This window comes from Bufo bufo, chromosome 3 (assembly GCF_905171765.1).
Source record: "Bufo bufo chromosome 3, aBufBuf1.1, whole genome shotgun sequence".
In the NCBI taxonomy this organism is placed as follows: domain Eukaryota; kingdom Metazoa; phylum Chordata; class Amphibia; order Anura; family Bufonidae; genus Bufo; species Bufo bufo.
The window spans coordinates 552,957,823-552,973,945 of NC_053391.1; the positions used below are offsets into that span (position 1 = coordinate 552,957,823).

The 16,123-nt window shown below is 42.9% G+C and overlaps 1 protein-coding gene across 2 annotated transcripts in view; it reads right to left on the minus strand.

Annotated features, from left to right (window-relative positions):
• Nucleotides 1-266: 266 nt before the first annotated feature.
• SUCLA2 (succinate-CoA ligase ADP-forming subunit beta) overlaps nt 267-16,123 on the minus strand; it is a 178,837-nt gene continuing 162,980 nt past the window's right edge. Inside the window, exons 10-11 of one of the 2 annotated variants that reach the window (XM_040425455.1) lie at nt 8,997-9,085; nt 267-1,321 (exon numbers count right to left, since the gene is read on the minus strand). In XM_040425455.1, coding sequence (XP_040281389.1) covers nt 1,247-1,321; nt 8,997-9,085 — 164 coding nt within the window. In that variant the 3' untranslated portion in view covers nt 267-1,246. The remainder of the gene's footprint in view (nt 1,322-8,996; nt 9,086-16,123) is intronic. The other variant, XM_040425456.1, reaches the window with a different exon arrangement.

Below are 16,123 nucleotides of genomic sequence, written 5' to 3' on the forward strand. Positions count from 1 at the left end.
AAAATAGTGACAGAAATTATCAGTGCAGCCCAGGCCTTGAAAAGAGTCAAATCTACTTGAGAAGAGTCATAATTATTCATAATCTCCTGCTCTCTCACCTATTTGCTGATGATTGGCAGGTCTTTCCTAGAGAGAAAGGGAGAAAACGAGGAAGAAGACTGTCAGTCATTAGCAGGTGGGCAGTGAGAGCAGGAATTTATGAATAACCAGGACTCTTCTCAGGTGGCCGGGGCTCTTCTCCAGGCCCAGTCTGCAATGATTGTGATATTGGTTCTCGGCAACCACTTACTTTTAACTTCTAAATGACAGACCGCTGAAATCAACTCCCATGTCTCTACTTTATGCTACCATTAGTATGGGCAGCATAAAGTTGATGACAGGTTGCCTTTAAAACTACTCCCAAATTAAATCAATACTACATACATTGCCTCACAGGCCCAATAATCTACAATGCAAAGTAGTGTAGCAACATCAACAACAGTAAGGTGCTGAAGGTCCTAAGATACCACTTATACGGTAGATCAATTCCTAGCAAGTGTGTATACCATACAGTACAAATCTACATCGCTTTAGTGGAATAAACTGCTTCTGCATTGTGTACCTACTAGAAAATGCAAACATTGAGGGGACTGGGTAATTCCATTTATCAATGGTGATAAAACTGTCTGTTCAGCCAGGCATGGTATAATGTACTGATGGTAAAAGTAATGCATTATCAGATGGTATAAGGTTTGCTATGTAAGTGTATTTTTCACTTTGGATAGTAATGTTTTCAAGCAAAACTGTAGCTAAAATACAAGTTGCTCTATTAAATCTTAAAAAAAGCAATGCAGAGAAAGAAGGGTTACAGTGGAAGAGCAGTCCGGTCCTTACACAATAATTCTGTAGGGCATTCATATTCCATATACAGTAGATCTCTGGCTGTAACACTATCGGAGACTTGTCCATGGAGAAACAACTTGTATGTCAGCTATAGTTTTAGTGATTCTTTTCAGACAGGCTGTGATAAGAAACTCAGAATGGAGAAATACTGTCATATATATATATATATATATATATATATATATATATATATATATATATATATATATATATATATATATGGGAAGTGATGTTGATTTCCAAAGCAGCAGCTCAGTTAAACACCAACCATTTTTTTGAAGCAATTTTAAACATACAATTAAAACCTAGACAAGAGAAGGAGAAAAACAAAAAATTTCCAAGCCAACAAAAAGCTGGTGCAACATTAGATTGGTAACTGGAACTTCACGTCCACTTGAGCTAGTTTCGCCAGCGTTACGATTTCTGACAGCTTTACAACCTGGAGAGGATAACAGAACATATACGTGTCATAATGCATGCAACTTCTAAAACACCTCTAAGACTTAAAGGGAGTCTGTTACCACAATATGAACATATACAGCGCTTACATGGCTCTGTTCAAGTGAACAGAGCTTAGCCCCGCCCAGGCCATTGATACTAGTCGTGACGTCACTGGGCCTGCAGTAAACAGCGAGAAGGCCGCAGCGCTACTGCCAGCACGCCTGTCTTCTCAAACAGCTGAACGGTGGGGGGTGCCGGGTGTTGGACCCCCGCTGATCAGATGCTGCTATCCAGAGGATAGATCATCAGTTTAAAAAAACTGCAGAACCCCTTTAATTGTGTAAATCCTGCCTAGTCTCCTACACCAGCATAATAGCATACCTGTCTGCACTTCAGTCTCCATTCTCCCACTGTATGCCATTATTTACAACCTGAACTTCACTGTTTTCTAAATTTGAATCTCTGCTTTTAAGACAGACAGTGATACCTCATAAAATACTCACTAACATTCACCATATGTCTACTTTATGTTGGCATCATTTTAAGCAATGTATATATTTTTTTTTAGTACGTTAGAAGGTTTAGAAGCAATTTTTGAAATTTTTAAGAAAATTTCCAAAATATTTTTTTTTAAGGAACAGATCAGTTCTGAAGTCATTTTAAGGAGCTCACATAATAGCTAGCACCCATAAAAACCCCATTTTAGAAACTACACTCCTTAAACTATTCAAAACTGGGTTTTAAAAATGTTCTTAACCCACAGGAATTAAAGCAAAATACAGGTGAAATTTGAAAATTTAGAAAATTGAATTTCACTTTTTTTGCACATTTTCCATTTTAATAATTTTTTTCCTGTAACACATCAAGGGTTAACAACAAAACAAACCTCAATATTTATTACCCTGATTCTGAAGTTTACAAAAAACAACCCATATGTGGTTGTATACCATTGTATGGGAACACAGCAGGGCTTAAAAGGCAAGGAGCGCCATACGTTTTTTGGAGAGCAGATTTTGCTGGAATGGTCTAAGGGCGATATGTTGCATTTGAAGAGACCCTGAAGTATCCCCACAGTGAAAACCCGCCAAAATTGACCACATTTTGTAATTTACCCACCCAAGGAATTTTTAAGGGATGTGGCGAGCACTTTGACCCAACAGGCGTTTAATAGAATTTAGAACCCTTGGCTGAGAAAATGAAAAATTAAATTAAATTTTTTTTCTTTCAAGAAAATGGTGCTTTAGGCCCAAACTTTCTTTTTCACAAAAGATAACAGGAGAACATCGCACCCACAATTTGCTACCCATTTTCTTCTGAATACAGTAACACCCCAATTGTGGTCGTAAACTGTTATTTGGGGATACGCCAGGGCTCAGAAGGTAAGGAGCAGCATCTGTATTTTCTAACATGGAATATTCTGTCATGGTTTTTAAGCGCGATAATTTTTTAATTTTTTTGCTAGACAATTTGGAGTTTTTATTGGCACCATTTTGGGGTACATTTGGCTTTCTGGTAGCTTTTTATCTTATTTTTTGGGAGGTGAACTCACAAAAAAAAAGCAGTTTGGTGTCATTTTTCTATAATTTTTTATTTTTACACCGTTCACTTGATCATGTAATAATATTGTAGATCCGGTCATTGTGGATGCAACAATACCAAATATGTCTAGTTTTGTTTTTGTTTTTTTACGTTTTACACAATAAGAAAATTTGTAGAAAAAAAATCATGTTTTTGTGTTGCCATTTTCTTAGAGCCATATTTTTATAATTTTTCTGGCTATGGTCACGTGTGGAGGCTCATTTTTTGCAGGATGAGGTGATTTTATTGCTACTATTTTGGGGTACATACAACTTTTTCATCGATTAACATTATGTTTTTTGGGAGGTGAGGTAACTAAAAAAGCGATTTTGGCTAATGTTTATTTTATTTTTCTACGGCGTTCACCTGATGGGGTAGATCATGTGATATTTTTATAGAGCCAGTCTTCACAGATGCGGCAATACCAAATATGTCTATTTTATTTCTTTTTTTCTATTTTTATTTTATTTTACACTTTGCATCCCCCATAAGGTCATACAAAACCTCTGGGTACATTTAACTTCACTTTTTTTTTTTCCACTATTGATTTTTCCTGTACCTGGGGCTGACATAGTAGCCACAGTTACAGGGGAACAAAAACTGTACAGCCTCAGTGCAGGGCTGATCGTGGTATATGGAAGATCCGGCAGCTCCTGCACTCTCCCGACCATCGGGCCGGGACAGGAAGCGCACATTGCTTCCTGATCTGTATACACAGTGCTTGTTCAGTGCTGGGTATACAGTGATCCAGAAGGCAGGGACACCCAAGAACGGTCCCTGCCTTCTGCCTCTGGGGTGCCCTGCTGTCACTGACAGCGGGCCCCCCGCTCGGCAGCTGCCTGATTAGCGTGCAGCTGCTATCTCTGAAAAAACATTCCAAAACGTACGATCTGAGATAAACCCAACCGCTCAGGACGTTTATAGTCAATGGGTGGTCGAGAAGTGGTTAAAAAAATAAAATAAAAAAATCTTTATCTGACTGCGGTTCCAGTCCACAGGACCTGGACCAAGCCCCTTTCAGGTCCTGTGGGGACAAAGCAGCCAGAACCGGGCAGCGGCACAGGCCCAGCAGGACTGTTTCAGGAGACTAGGGCAAGTTACCCAGCTCTGCCCAGACCCACTCTCAACCACAACTCCTTTGTTGCCTCATAAGAACAATTTCAACTGTGGTTTGTGGTAAGACCATTCTTTTATAATGAGCACTGGATTTGTTTTTTCTGCACTTTATTTAAGTTGTCAAATTATTACCTGCAATATCCTCTAAAAATTAAAGCTATGTTTTAGATTATGAAGGTACTTCTAGAGTTCATTGTTGTGAATAAAATGCTACCCTTTTCTCTTTAGGGTAAATAGCTGCAGCAATATATTACTTTTTATATTTACGCAAATTACCCATTTTGTGCAACAAGTGATTGGCCTTAGCACTGCTAGCACTATGCTCCTGTGCTCTGTGTACGCCATACCCTTTGATTGACAGGGCTAGTACTCTTACAGTGAGGAACAGAAGTATTTGAACACCCTGTGATTTTGCAAGTTCTCCCACTTAGAACTCATGGAGGGGTCTGAAATTCACATTGTAGGTGCATTCCCACTCAGACAGAATATTAAAAAAAAATTAAATAAATCAGGAAATTACATTGTATGATTTTTGAAGAATTTATTTGTCTTGCACTGCTGAACATAAATATTTGAACACCTGAGAAAATCAGTGTTAATATTTGGTACAGAAGCCTTTGTGTGCAATTAAAGAATTCAAACGTTTCCTGTAGTTCTTGACCAGGTTTGCACACACTACAACAGGGATTTTGGCCCACTCCTCCACACAGAGCTCCTCTAGATCTGTCAGGTTTCAGGGAAGTCGCTGAGCAACACAGATTTTCAGCTCCCTCCAAAGATGTTCTATTGGATTTAGGACTGGAGACTGGCTAGGCCACGCCAGAACCTTGATATTCTTCTTACGGAGCCACTCCTTGGTTATCCTGGCTGTGTGCTTTGAGGCCTTGTCAAATTGGAAGACCCAGCCACAAACCATCTTCAATGCTCTGACTGAGGTAAGGAGGTTGTTGCTCAAAATCTCACAATAAATGGCCCCATTCATCCTCTCCTTAATACAGTGCAGTCGTCCTGTCCCCTTCGCAGAAAAGCACCCCCAAAGCATGTTACCACCACCCCCATGCTTCACAGTAGGGATGGTGTTCTTGGGATGCAACTCATCCTTCTTTTTCCTCCAAACACGACGAGTGAATTTTAGACCAGAAAGTTCTACTTTGGTCTCATCTGACCACATGCTTTTCTCCCATGCCTCTTCTGTATCATCCAGATGGTCATTGGCAAACGTGCCTGGACAGGTGATGACTTGAGCAGAGGAACCTTCCGTGCAATGCACGATTTGAAACCATGACGGCGTAGTGTTCTACCGTCAGTGACCTAAAACTGTGGTCCCAGCTCTTTTCAGGTCATTGACCAGCTCCTCCCTTGTAGTTCTGGGCTGATTCTTCACCTTTTTATCGTCAGTGATAACCCACGAAATGAGATCTTGCATGGAGCCCCAGTCCGAGGGAGACTGACAGTTGTCTTTAGCCTCTTCCATTTTCTAGCCCCGTAGCCCTTTCCAGCCTTGTAGAGGTCCACAATTTTGTCTCTGGTGTCTTTTGACGGCTCTTTGGTCTTGGTGTCTGACAGACTGTGGGGTGGACAGGTGTCTTTAAAGACCTCAGACAGGTGCTACTAAGTTAGATTAATGAGTGGACTTTTTAAAAGGCACAGTAAAAGGTCTTTGGGAGCCAGAATCCTTGCTGTTTCTCGAACGCGATGGGGTCGAAGGTGGCCCCGCCCAATGCAAATATATTCATGTCGGCATTTGAAGAAAACTATATATACACACAACAATAAATTATATTGTAAGAATGTAATTATCTGGAAAAGATTTGTTGATGACATTTTTTGCATATGGGCGGGGTCCCGTGAGACCCTATCAGACTTCATGAATCACCTAAAATACTGTAGTTGATGGCCTGCAGTTTACTGTCACATTTGATACCAATATGGTGAGTTTCCTGGACACCAGCGTCATTAAAGACCCTGAGGGCCATTTATTTACAGACATCCATCGTAAGGATACCGACAGTAATAGTATACTCCATTTTAAAAGTGCTCATCCACTATCCCTTAAAAAAGCCATTCCTAGATCTCAATACCAACGAGTGAAGCGAATAGTCTCTGACCCAGTCTTACAAGATATAAGAATGACAGAGAGATTTCAGGAGAGGGGTTATCCCCAGACTATTCTAAAGAGAGCTAGAGAAGGGGTAGAAAGAAAAGGAGTCCCATATGATAGAGGCAAGATGTCCAGGATTGCTCTCATTCATAAATTCCATCCATTTAATGTGGGTATCGACAACACTGGCACCTGTTGGGTAAGGCATACCCTCAGGTTGATGAGTTTAAGAGTCTACCCCTTATCTGTAATAAAAAGAATCTAAACTATCGTGACAAGATAGTCCATGCAGATTTGGGCAGCACTAAAGCCATATTGAAACAACAGCGGATATCCACACCACGGATGGGTACATCCCCCTGCCTGCATTGTCTACAATGCTCCCACATAATTAAAGGTCCCTCGTTTCACCATCCACATACAGGTAAAAGTTTTGGAGTAAAAGGTTTTTTTTACCTGTGATTCAACAAACGTAGTGTACCTGATCAAATGTCCTTGTGGCCTGTTATTTGTGGGGGAGACAATGCAGGCAGTGAGGGATCGGATTAGTAAGCACAAATCCGATATTAGAACAAAGAAAACTGATGTTACCAGTTCCAAATCACTTTGATAAATTTAAACATACTGTTGCACAACTGCGATTTCAAGTATTAGAGCAGGTGAAGAGACCAAGGAGATGGGGTGATATCAAAAGACTTCTCAGAAGAGAGGCCTTTTGGATACACACCCTTGACACATTGCACCCAAGGGGCCTGAATAGAGATTATGAGGTCATGCATTTTTGATATTTTTCGACGTTTTCATATATATACAAATATTTAATTTACTTTTTATGTATCCCTTCTAGACTTCTGCCTTGTGATGAAAAGATGTTTAGATTCTCCAATAAAGGTAGAAATAATCTCTGCCAAATGTCGCTTTGTTTCATTTTGTTTCTGTTTTGTTGTCTGATTGATAAGTCTTAAAACACCACCCACTAAAAAGGGTGGGGACGTCCCTGTGGGCGGTACTAGACCTATATAGAGTTTGTGATATCTAGAAAGGCTTGCATGCCGAAACGCGTCCTGGTTATAGGACATTTTCTTTTTTGAATGACATAAAAAGAAACCTACTTGCAAAAGACACAGCTGCTGGGATTTATCATTTCAAATACTTATGTTCAGCAGCGCAAGACAAATTCTTTAAAAATCATACAATGTGATTTCCAGATTTTTTATTTATTTTTTTATTCCATCTCTCAGAGTAGGAATGCACCTACAATGTGAATTTCAGACCCCTCCATGATTTCTAAGTGGGAGAACTTGCAAAATCAGTCAAGTCAGCGCTTGCCCAGCAGGTCTGATGCTGCTTTCCAAGCTCATCAAATCCACTGTGCAAGCACAGAGTCACTGGGCCGACTCGATGCAGAAACACAGGGCTAGATGAGAGATTTAGTTCTATCAAAGGGGAGGTGGGAGTACACAGTACAGTGTAGTAGTACTATCTGTGCTCCAAGCACTATGGCCAGTCCCATGGTGGACAAAATGGGTAATGTGCATATATACATTTCTGCAGCTATACACACTAGACAGCCAAGAAGGGTATCCGTTTTCTCAGCATGATCAACCCTACCAGGCAAGGTTGATCTTGTTAACAAATGCTCTTTGAAAATATATATTTTATTCAGCTAGACTTTCTATGGCTTGGATGATGGTATTTGTATGATGTGTGGGGATAAAACGCTCAATAAAAAGGTAATGTGTTTGTCTACAAGCCTTTAAACAACATGTATGCAATGAAAATGATGCATTTAAATGTTCCGGAATAACATTGCCTCTAAAATAATTACACTGGAAAGCAACAAAAGATACGGAATGTCTTTTGTGGAGACTGCTGAATTTGCATTTTTCCCACAGCATTACAGGGATGCTTATTTAACAATATCACTGAAAAACCAATAATGTCCAAACTCTTGCAAGAACAAATAGGGATATCACTGAAGGCAAGAATCTAAAACGTAACTTTTATTACATACAATAAAATCCTATAACTCTGATCCATAAAGATCCTAGACACCGCAAAAGGCTATCACCAAAAAACCACATGGGCTCAAGCAGTGGGATGAGTACTCCAGGAGACTGTCTAAAAAAAAATATATAAGACTGCCCTGATCTCACCCTCCGGACTGCTGAGCCCGGGGACGCACCTTAGTGGTAGATGCTCCCCGTCCTCGTGCCTAGGACTGCACTTTCCTTATTATGTCCTTGGCCTATTCTTTGGACACTATTTACTATACCTTAGTAAAGCCAGTCCCAGAATGCACACATATATAGCCAGTCCCGGCGCGTTTCCTCTTCCAGATGGAGGGTGAGATCAGGGACAGTCTTATATATTTTTTACACAGTCTCCCGGAGTACTCCTCCCACTGCTTGAGCCCATGTGGTTTTTGGTGATAGCCTTTTGCGGTGTATAGGATCTTTATGGATCCGAGTTATATGATTTTATTGTATGTAATAAAAGTTACAATGCTTACTTAACCCTGAGACTGCCTATATTTAACCTTTTCCATCAAGTGACCACCAATAAGTGAATATTAAGGAGTAATATGACTGAGTACAACTTATTATTAAATGATCAAATGGAAAAATAAACTTTCATCCATCCATGGACAACATTTGCCTCGTTTATTTTTGACTGTTTGTAGAGGGCAAAATAATGTCACGTGAATAGGTCTATGAAGCGTGGAACAGCGATACAGATTAGTTGTATTGTGAGGGGGAAAAAAAAAAAGATATGATCTAGCACATGTCTAAAAAGATAAGCCAGGTTAACAGGACAAATAAAATCAAAAGATCATTTCCAGAGAGCTGACAAATTGGAAAAACGTCTAAACATTTACCATTTTCGCAGCTTCATCCAGATCATCACATGCGAGAATTTTCAGACCGCTGGCAGTTATCAGTGCTTTCGCATCATCAACTCTAGTACCTGGGGACAGAAATGAGAGTCTAATAAAGTTAGGGGAAAAAAAATATCCCACTAAAGAGTACTTTTTATTGACTCAGAAATTTTACAAAGAAACGTCTTTAATCAGAGCCTTCAAGGGGTTATCCGAGAATGGAAATGTCCCCAATGTGCCCAGGCCCCTCATACTGATTCTACTTACCTGGCTCCCCACTCCACTCCTGGCTGCCACTGCGGGCGGGAGGGCAGGGTAGCCAATGGCAGGTGGTGACAGGGACAAGCTTCCATAGCATCACAGGTGACGCTAGGGAGGCTCGTCCCTGTCACCAACCTGCCATTGGCTGCCCCGAAACCCTGGGTGTTTTCATCTGCACACGGAGAGAAGCAGCAGCAGCAGCTGTGCGGGGACCAGGTAAGTAGAATCAGCGTGAGGGGCCTAGGCATATGGGGCGACATTTCTAGCCTCTTATAACCCCTTTCATGGCCAATTGCATTATATTTGACGGGAAATATGGCACTGTAAACCATGCTATCTTCCCTGTTAGTATGATGGACAACTAGGCAGAACCGGATGGACCTCAGTATTAGTGATCGGGGCAAGATGGACACCAATATTGTCCAACCATACGCAGGGCCGTCTTTACCAAGGGGCAAAAGGGGCAGCTGCCCCGGGCCCAGTTGCTCCTGGGGGGCCCAAGGCAGCTGCCTCTTGAGCCCTGCTAGCCACTGCCCCGGGTGTCAGCTACACAGGGGGCCCCTGAGGTAGGAAAATATCTCAGAACACCGGCTCTCCAGGCAGCGTACTGTGAGCTGTGATTCTCTAGGACCTTAGATGACATCACCATGTGACCAGTAACCTAGCAATATTACTGGTCACATGGCTATGAGGTCATCAAGGTGTGTTGAGACAGAAGTTTGCCTTAACTGTGGAGCTTTTTTGTGAAGATTACATCAGAAAAAGGTGACAGGGGCTGTTATGCTAATATACTGTAAACTACTGTATAGTGGGGTGCTGTATACTGTGGGGGGCCTGTATACTGTGGGGGCCTGCATACTGTATATTGTGGAATGCTATACTGCTGTACTGTATACTGTGGGGGCTGTATACTGTATATTGTGGAGTGCTATACTGCTGTACTGTATACTGTGGGGGGCTGTATAGAAACATAGAATGTGTCGGCAGATAAGAACCATTTGGCCCATCCAGTCTGCCCAATATACTAAATACTATGGATAGCCCCTGGCCCTATCTTATCAATAGTGTATATTGTGGAATGCCATACTGCTGTACTGTATACTGTAGGGGGCTGTATATTGTGGAGTGCTATAGTGCTGTACTGTATACTGTGGGGGGCTGTATATTGTGGAGTTCTATACTGCTGTACTGTATATAGTGTGGGGGGCTGTATAGTGTGGGGTGCTGTATCGCGTATAGTTTGGGGTGCTGTATACGGTGAGGTGCTATACTGCTCTACTGTATACTGTGAGGTGTTGTATACTGTGGGGTGCTATACTGCTCTACTATATACTGTGGGGTGCTATACTGCATACTGTGTGGTGCTGTATACTATAGGGTGCTATACTGCATTCTGTGGGTTGCTATATACTATAGGGTGCTATACTGCATACTGTGGGGTGCCTGGGTGCACTGTAACACTAGGGTGAGCCGAGCCCCGGTCTTCTTCCTGCAGAGCGGTGCCCACTTCCAGCCTGAGCCCAGCTGCCCAGAGCACTGATCCTGAGCCGCTGGAGTCTTCACAACTGGAAGTATTTACAGTCATTCACTGTACTCTACCAGATGTGTGGATTCTTTGTGTGTGTGTTGTGATGGAGGGCGTGATTGCCTGCTAAGGTGTGGTAAGGCGGGATCCAGGGGGCCCAAGTAAATTTTTGCCCAGGGTCCAATCAATATTAAAGACGGCCCTGACCATACGATGGATCGTCATAGCATTGTAGCTAATGTTAAACAATAAATGGAAGCCACAATGCAGAGAAGAACAGCTTCTGAATGAGGCAGCATATGGAGCCAGACTGAGATATTACTGGTTATCATGAGACCTTGTAGATGTAAATAAACCAGTGCTCTCTGTGGAATTAAAACAGAAATTACTGATCGGTAACTGCATTTATGCTGAGATCTGCTTCCATATCCTGCAGTGAGGGGTTGTGAAAAGCCAATGAGCATGCTGGAAGGCAGCTGACCAGGAAGTTTGGACCCAACTTCTGTGGAATCAGGTCATTTGCATATATATTATATATATTAATTTTTACATTTTCCTGTGACACATGCTCGGCGTCTAATTTTATATATATTTTTTTAAAACAAACACATGCACATAATGGTGACAGGTCCTCAGTAAAACATAAAAAAAAATTGCAACCAGCCATAAACCATCCCAAGCATATAATGCAAAATGCCAAAGTAGGGGTCTCCAATTCCAGCCATCAGTGACCACTAACGCAGAGTCCGGAACCTAAAAAGAGGCCACATCTGTGATGAAACAGATGATATACTATTTTGATTGTCAATTGAAACAGGATTCTGACAGAAGCTTTACTGTATGACAAAACACAAACCATCTAATTAGAAACAGGTCATAATAAGCTGTTGGATATTTGCCATTGCTTTTATTATTAGCATACTACAAGATCACCCCATAGTCTTTAGAGGTTCATAAATCTTATGGGGGGCTTTTTGCCATTCTGAGTGGACGTTTCCACCAGCTAGACCCCCTGTGATTAATCTGCTCTCTCATTCTAAATCAGCTCATCTCCTCCGCTGCGTGTCTGTCCAGTGGGCAGACAAACACAGGCCTGCAGGATAAAGGCCATATGATTAGGTGCAAAGATTGGCGGAACATTAAAGGGAACCTGTCACCTCAAAAACGCATATAAAACTGCCAGCATTACCTTATAGTAGCCCCCAGTCTGTTATTAATGAGGTGTTTGATCTGGTAATCTGATGCTCCATACATGACAAAAACTGTTTTAATCGCCATCAGCGCTATCTCGCCGGTCAGTCTGAAGTCAAGGGGGCAGTGGCCTCCTTGCTTCAAGTCAAGATAAGCACACCCCCTAACCGTCCCCTCTTCTGTGTGATTGACATCCTGCAGTGCAGCCTGGGATCGCGTTAGTCTCACGCATGCACGGTGCGCTCCTTGTTACTGGGCGATGCCGGCTCCCGCAGTTAGCCAGGTTGCATCAGTACACCGCGCATGAGCGAGACTGACGCAATCCCAGGCCGCACTGCAGGATCTCAATCACACAGAATAGGGGACTGTTAGGGAGCGTGCTTATCTTGACTTGAAGCAAGGAGGCCGCTGCCCCCTTAACTTCAGACTGACCGGCGAGATGGCGCTGATGGCGATTAAAACATAGTTTTTGTCATGTATGGAGCATCAGATTACCGGATCAAACACCTCATTAATAACTATAAGGTAATGCTGGCGGTTTTATATGCAATTTTGAGGTGCAAGGTTCCCTTTAAAACCCAGCATCTTTTTAGAGAGGCCTCGTGTTCTTGTGCACATAACACAGAAAATAAATGTATCCTGAACTCAGAAGGTTTGAGTGCCTATGAGACAGAAAAAAAAAAAAACTGTTTTTACCAAAACACTGAAAACAAGACACAAAGGAATTCAAGGAGTACAAAATACATTGTGTGGTTTATGTTACCATTCTCTTACTTTCATTGCCAGCTCTATTTGTTATATTCAGCTGGACCTACAGCATATCAATTCCAGTACTTTACTGGTCACAGAAGTCAAGCATCATTAATATAAAACATGTGTCGGGAAATTTATCATGAGGGTAATATATAAAGTCAATCTGAAGTCAATCAGTTTGATATCATTAAAGACCTCAATCTGTTTGTTCGCAAGCTTCGCTGGCACAAATTCCATAAATCACAGGAGAAGAAACAGTGCCGCGAACTTGGCATTCCCTTGGACATTCTATCGGACGTGCGTCTTTTGTACGGTTTAGATAGGGAATTTGAGCAGCAGGAGGGTCTGGGACCTTTCACCAGTCTCAAGCTCAAAAGCAATAAAATGCCACCTAATTCTGGTGAGTCGTCATGTGTGGATGTTTTCCTCAGCACGGTTTCGCAACAGATTGAGGACTTACGTCCCTCGCACTGTTCTAATATTGACCGGGCCCGGACCAATGTCATTTCTAATATTGAGAATGATCACTCTATAGTGATCAAACCCTCAGATAAAGGGGGAAACACAGTGGTCATGGACACGGTCAATACAGTACTATGTGCGAGACCTTGCTGAGGGACTCTTCCACATATGAGGTTCTGGCACATAATCCCTTGGAAGAGTTCAGAGCGCAATTGAAGACTATCCTGGACGAGGCTAAGCTATCACAGATGATGAATACAAATCCATGCTACCCACCCATCCCCGTTTGGTGACATTTTATTGTCTTCCAAAGTTACACAAGGGGACGCACCCCCTTAAGGGGTGTCCCATTGTGTCGGGGGTGGGCAGCCTTTGCCAGAATGTGGGGATTTATGTAGATCGGGTCTTGGCGCCCTTAGTTACTGCACTCCCCTCTTATACCCAAGACCCCACGCATCTGTTAAAACAGTTAGAAGGGATCCACATCGAGGATGACAGCATGCTAGCAAGCATCGATTTGGAAGCTTTGTATTCCAGCATTCCCCACACCTTGGGTATTAGGGCAGTTGAATACTTTTTGAGCACTCGTGGATGTCAGTACTGCGCCCACAGCCTTTTTGTCCTCTCCCTATTAGAATTCACCCTGACCAGTAATGTGTTCTCTTTTAATGGGAGGATCGGATCTACCACCAGCTCAGGGGCACAGCGATGGGGAGTTCATGTGCCCCATCGTATGTCAATTTGTTCCTGGGCTGGTGGGAGGAGACCTTGGTTTTCAGGGAGGACCGGTCTGTACTTATGGACCAGGTGGGTTTGCGGGCGCGGTACATTGATGACATCATCATATGGAGCGGAAGCGAAGTATCGTTCCGTTCGTTGGTGGAGATGCTCAATGACAACAGTATTGGTTTGCACTTCACCTGTGAGGCGGACGGTAAACAGTTGCCCTTTCTTGATGTCCTTGTTTCTAAGACAGATGCTGGTGAACTCGAGACATCTGTATATAGAAAACCGACATCTACTAATACCCTACTTAGGTGGGAGAGTAGCCATCCTCTCCCGCTTAAGAGAGGAATCCCTAAGGGACAGTACCTCCGTCTCAGGAGGAACTGTTCCACAAAGCGTGAGTTCATTAGGCAGGCGGCTGACCTACGTGTTAGGTTTCGCCAGCGAGGATATCCAGACAAAGTTCTGAGGAGAGCGTTTGGGTCTGCACTTCATGTGGATAGAACTACTCTAACTCCTAAACAGAGTTCAGTGCAGACTCCTAAACTTATCCGTCTAATTACCACTTACGACAGGGCGTCACGTGAAATTAGAAAGGTTTTTCCAAAAAATTGGGGCATTCTCTTGCTGGACCCAGACTATCCACACCTCACATATCGTCGCGGCTGTAGTCTCCGCGACAGGCTGGTCTCCAGTGAGTTTATGCCTCCTTCCCTGTCTGACTCCACATGGTTAAAATCCAATGTTAAAGGTTGTTATAGGTGCAGTGGTTGTACCGCCTGCACCAACCTGAAAACTGGGAAGGTTTTCAGTAGTGCAGTCACAGGCAAAGAATATTCTATTCATCACTTCATTAACTGTCGAACTCGCAGAGTGATATATCTCCTGACATGTGAATGTGGCAGAGGATATGTGGGAAAGACCATCCGCGAGTTTCGCAGAAGAATTGGTGAACATCTAAACGATATATCCAAGGCCAAAGATACACCTGTGGCTAATTACATTCACAATCACCACAATGGGAAAGCCCGCATTTCGGTTACGGCATGGTTCCCGAGTCCTTAAGGACCCATGACATACCGGCCGGCGGGCGGTGATCGGAACCCGGTGCCTGCTCAAATCATTGAGCAGACACCTTGGCTAAATGCGCCGGGGGGTCCTGTGACCCCCCCATGTCGGCGATCGCAGCGGATTGCTGCGGTTTCGGAAGTTTCTGATCCCCGCAGTCTGTGATAGTGGGGATCAGAAACGTCAAATAACCTTTATTTTAATGTTTAACCTTCCCCCCCCAGCTGCCCTCTGTTATCTGCCGGCGGGTGCAGCGGGGGGGATGGGGGGGAAGGTGTGTGCGGGGAGTGCGGGCAATGCTTGGGCATGCGATCATCCGCCTGCCCCCTCTCTCAGGATAGCGGTTTGCAGAGTGTCAGCACATTGCTGAAACGCCTGACATCTGTGCTGGCACAGATGCCATGCGTTTAACCCCTTCCATGCCGCGGTCCGTAGGGACCACTGTATGGAAAAGGTTAGGAGGGAGGTAGCTCCCTCTCCCATCGGGTGCTGCTGTGCCTTTTCAGCTCCCGAAGGGAGATGGAGGGGGCTCCCCTACCTCCCCATCACCCACTGCTCTGCTATGGCAGCCAGTGATGGGTACCATGGCAACCCGACACCTTCACAGGCGTCCGGCTGTCCATGGTACGGATCAGAGGCTGTCCATGGTGCTGATTAGACTTCTGCTAAAGGCAGAAGTCTAATCAGACTTTGTAAAGTGAAAATATGGTATAGTACACTATATAGTGTACTGTACTGTATTATACAGACATCAGACCCACTGGATCTTTAAGAACCAAGTGGGTCTGGGTAAAAAATAAATTTAAAAAAGTGAAAAAAAGGAAAAATCAAAAAAACACATTTATCACTGATTAAAAATGAAAAAAATAAAATTCCCTACACGTTTGATTAAAAAAAAAAACTATGATGAAATTGAAATTTTGCCCACCTTACTTCCCAAAAAAGAGATCCAAAAACTCGTATGTACGCCAAAATAGTACCAATAAAACAGTCACCTCATCCCGCAAAAAATGAGACCCTACCTAAGATAATCGCCCAAAAACTGAAAAAACTATGGCTCTCAGACTATGGAGACACTAAAACATGATTTATTTTGTTTCAAAAATGAAATCATTGTGTAAAACTTACATAAATAAAAAAA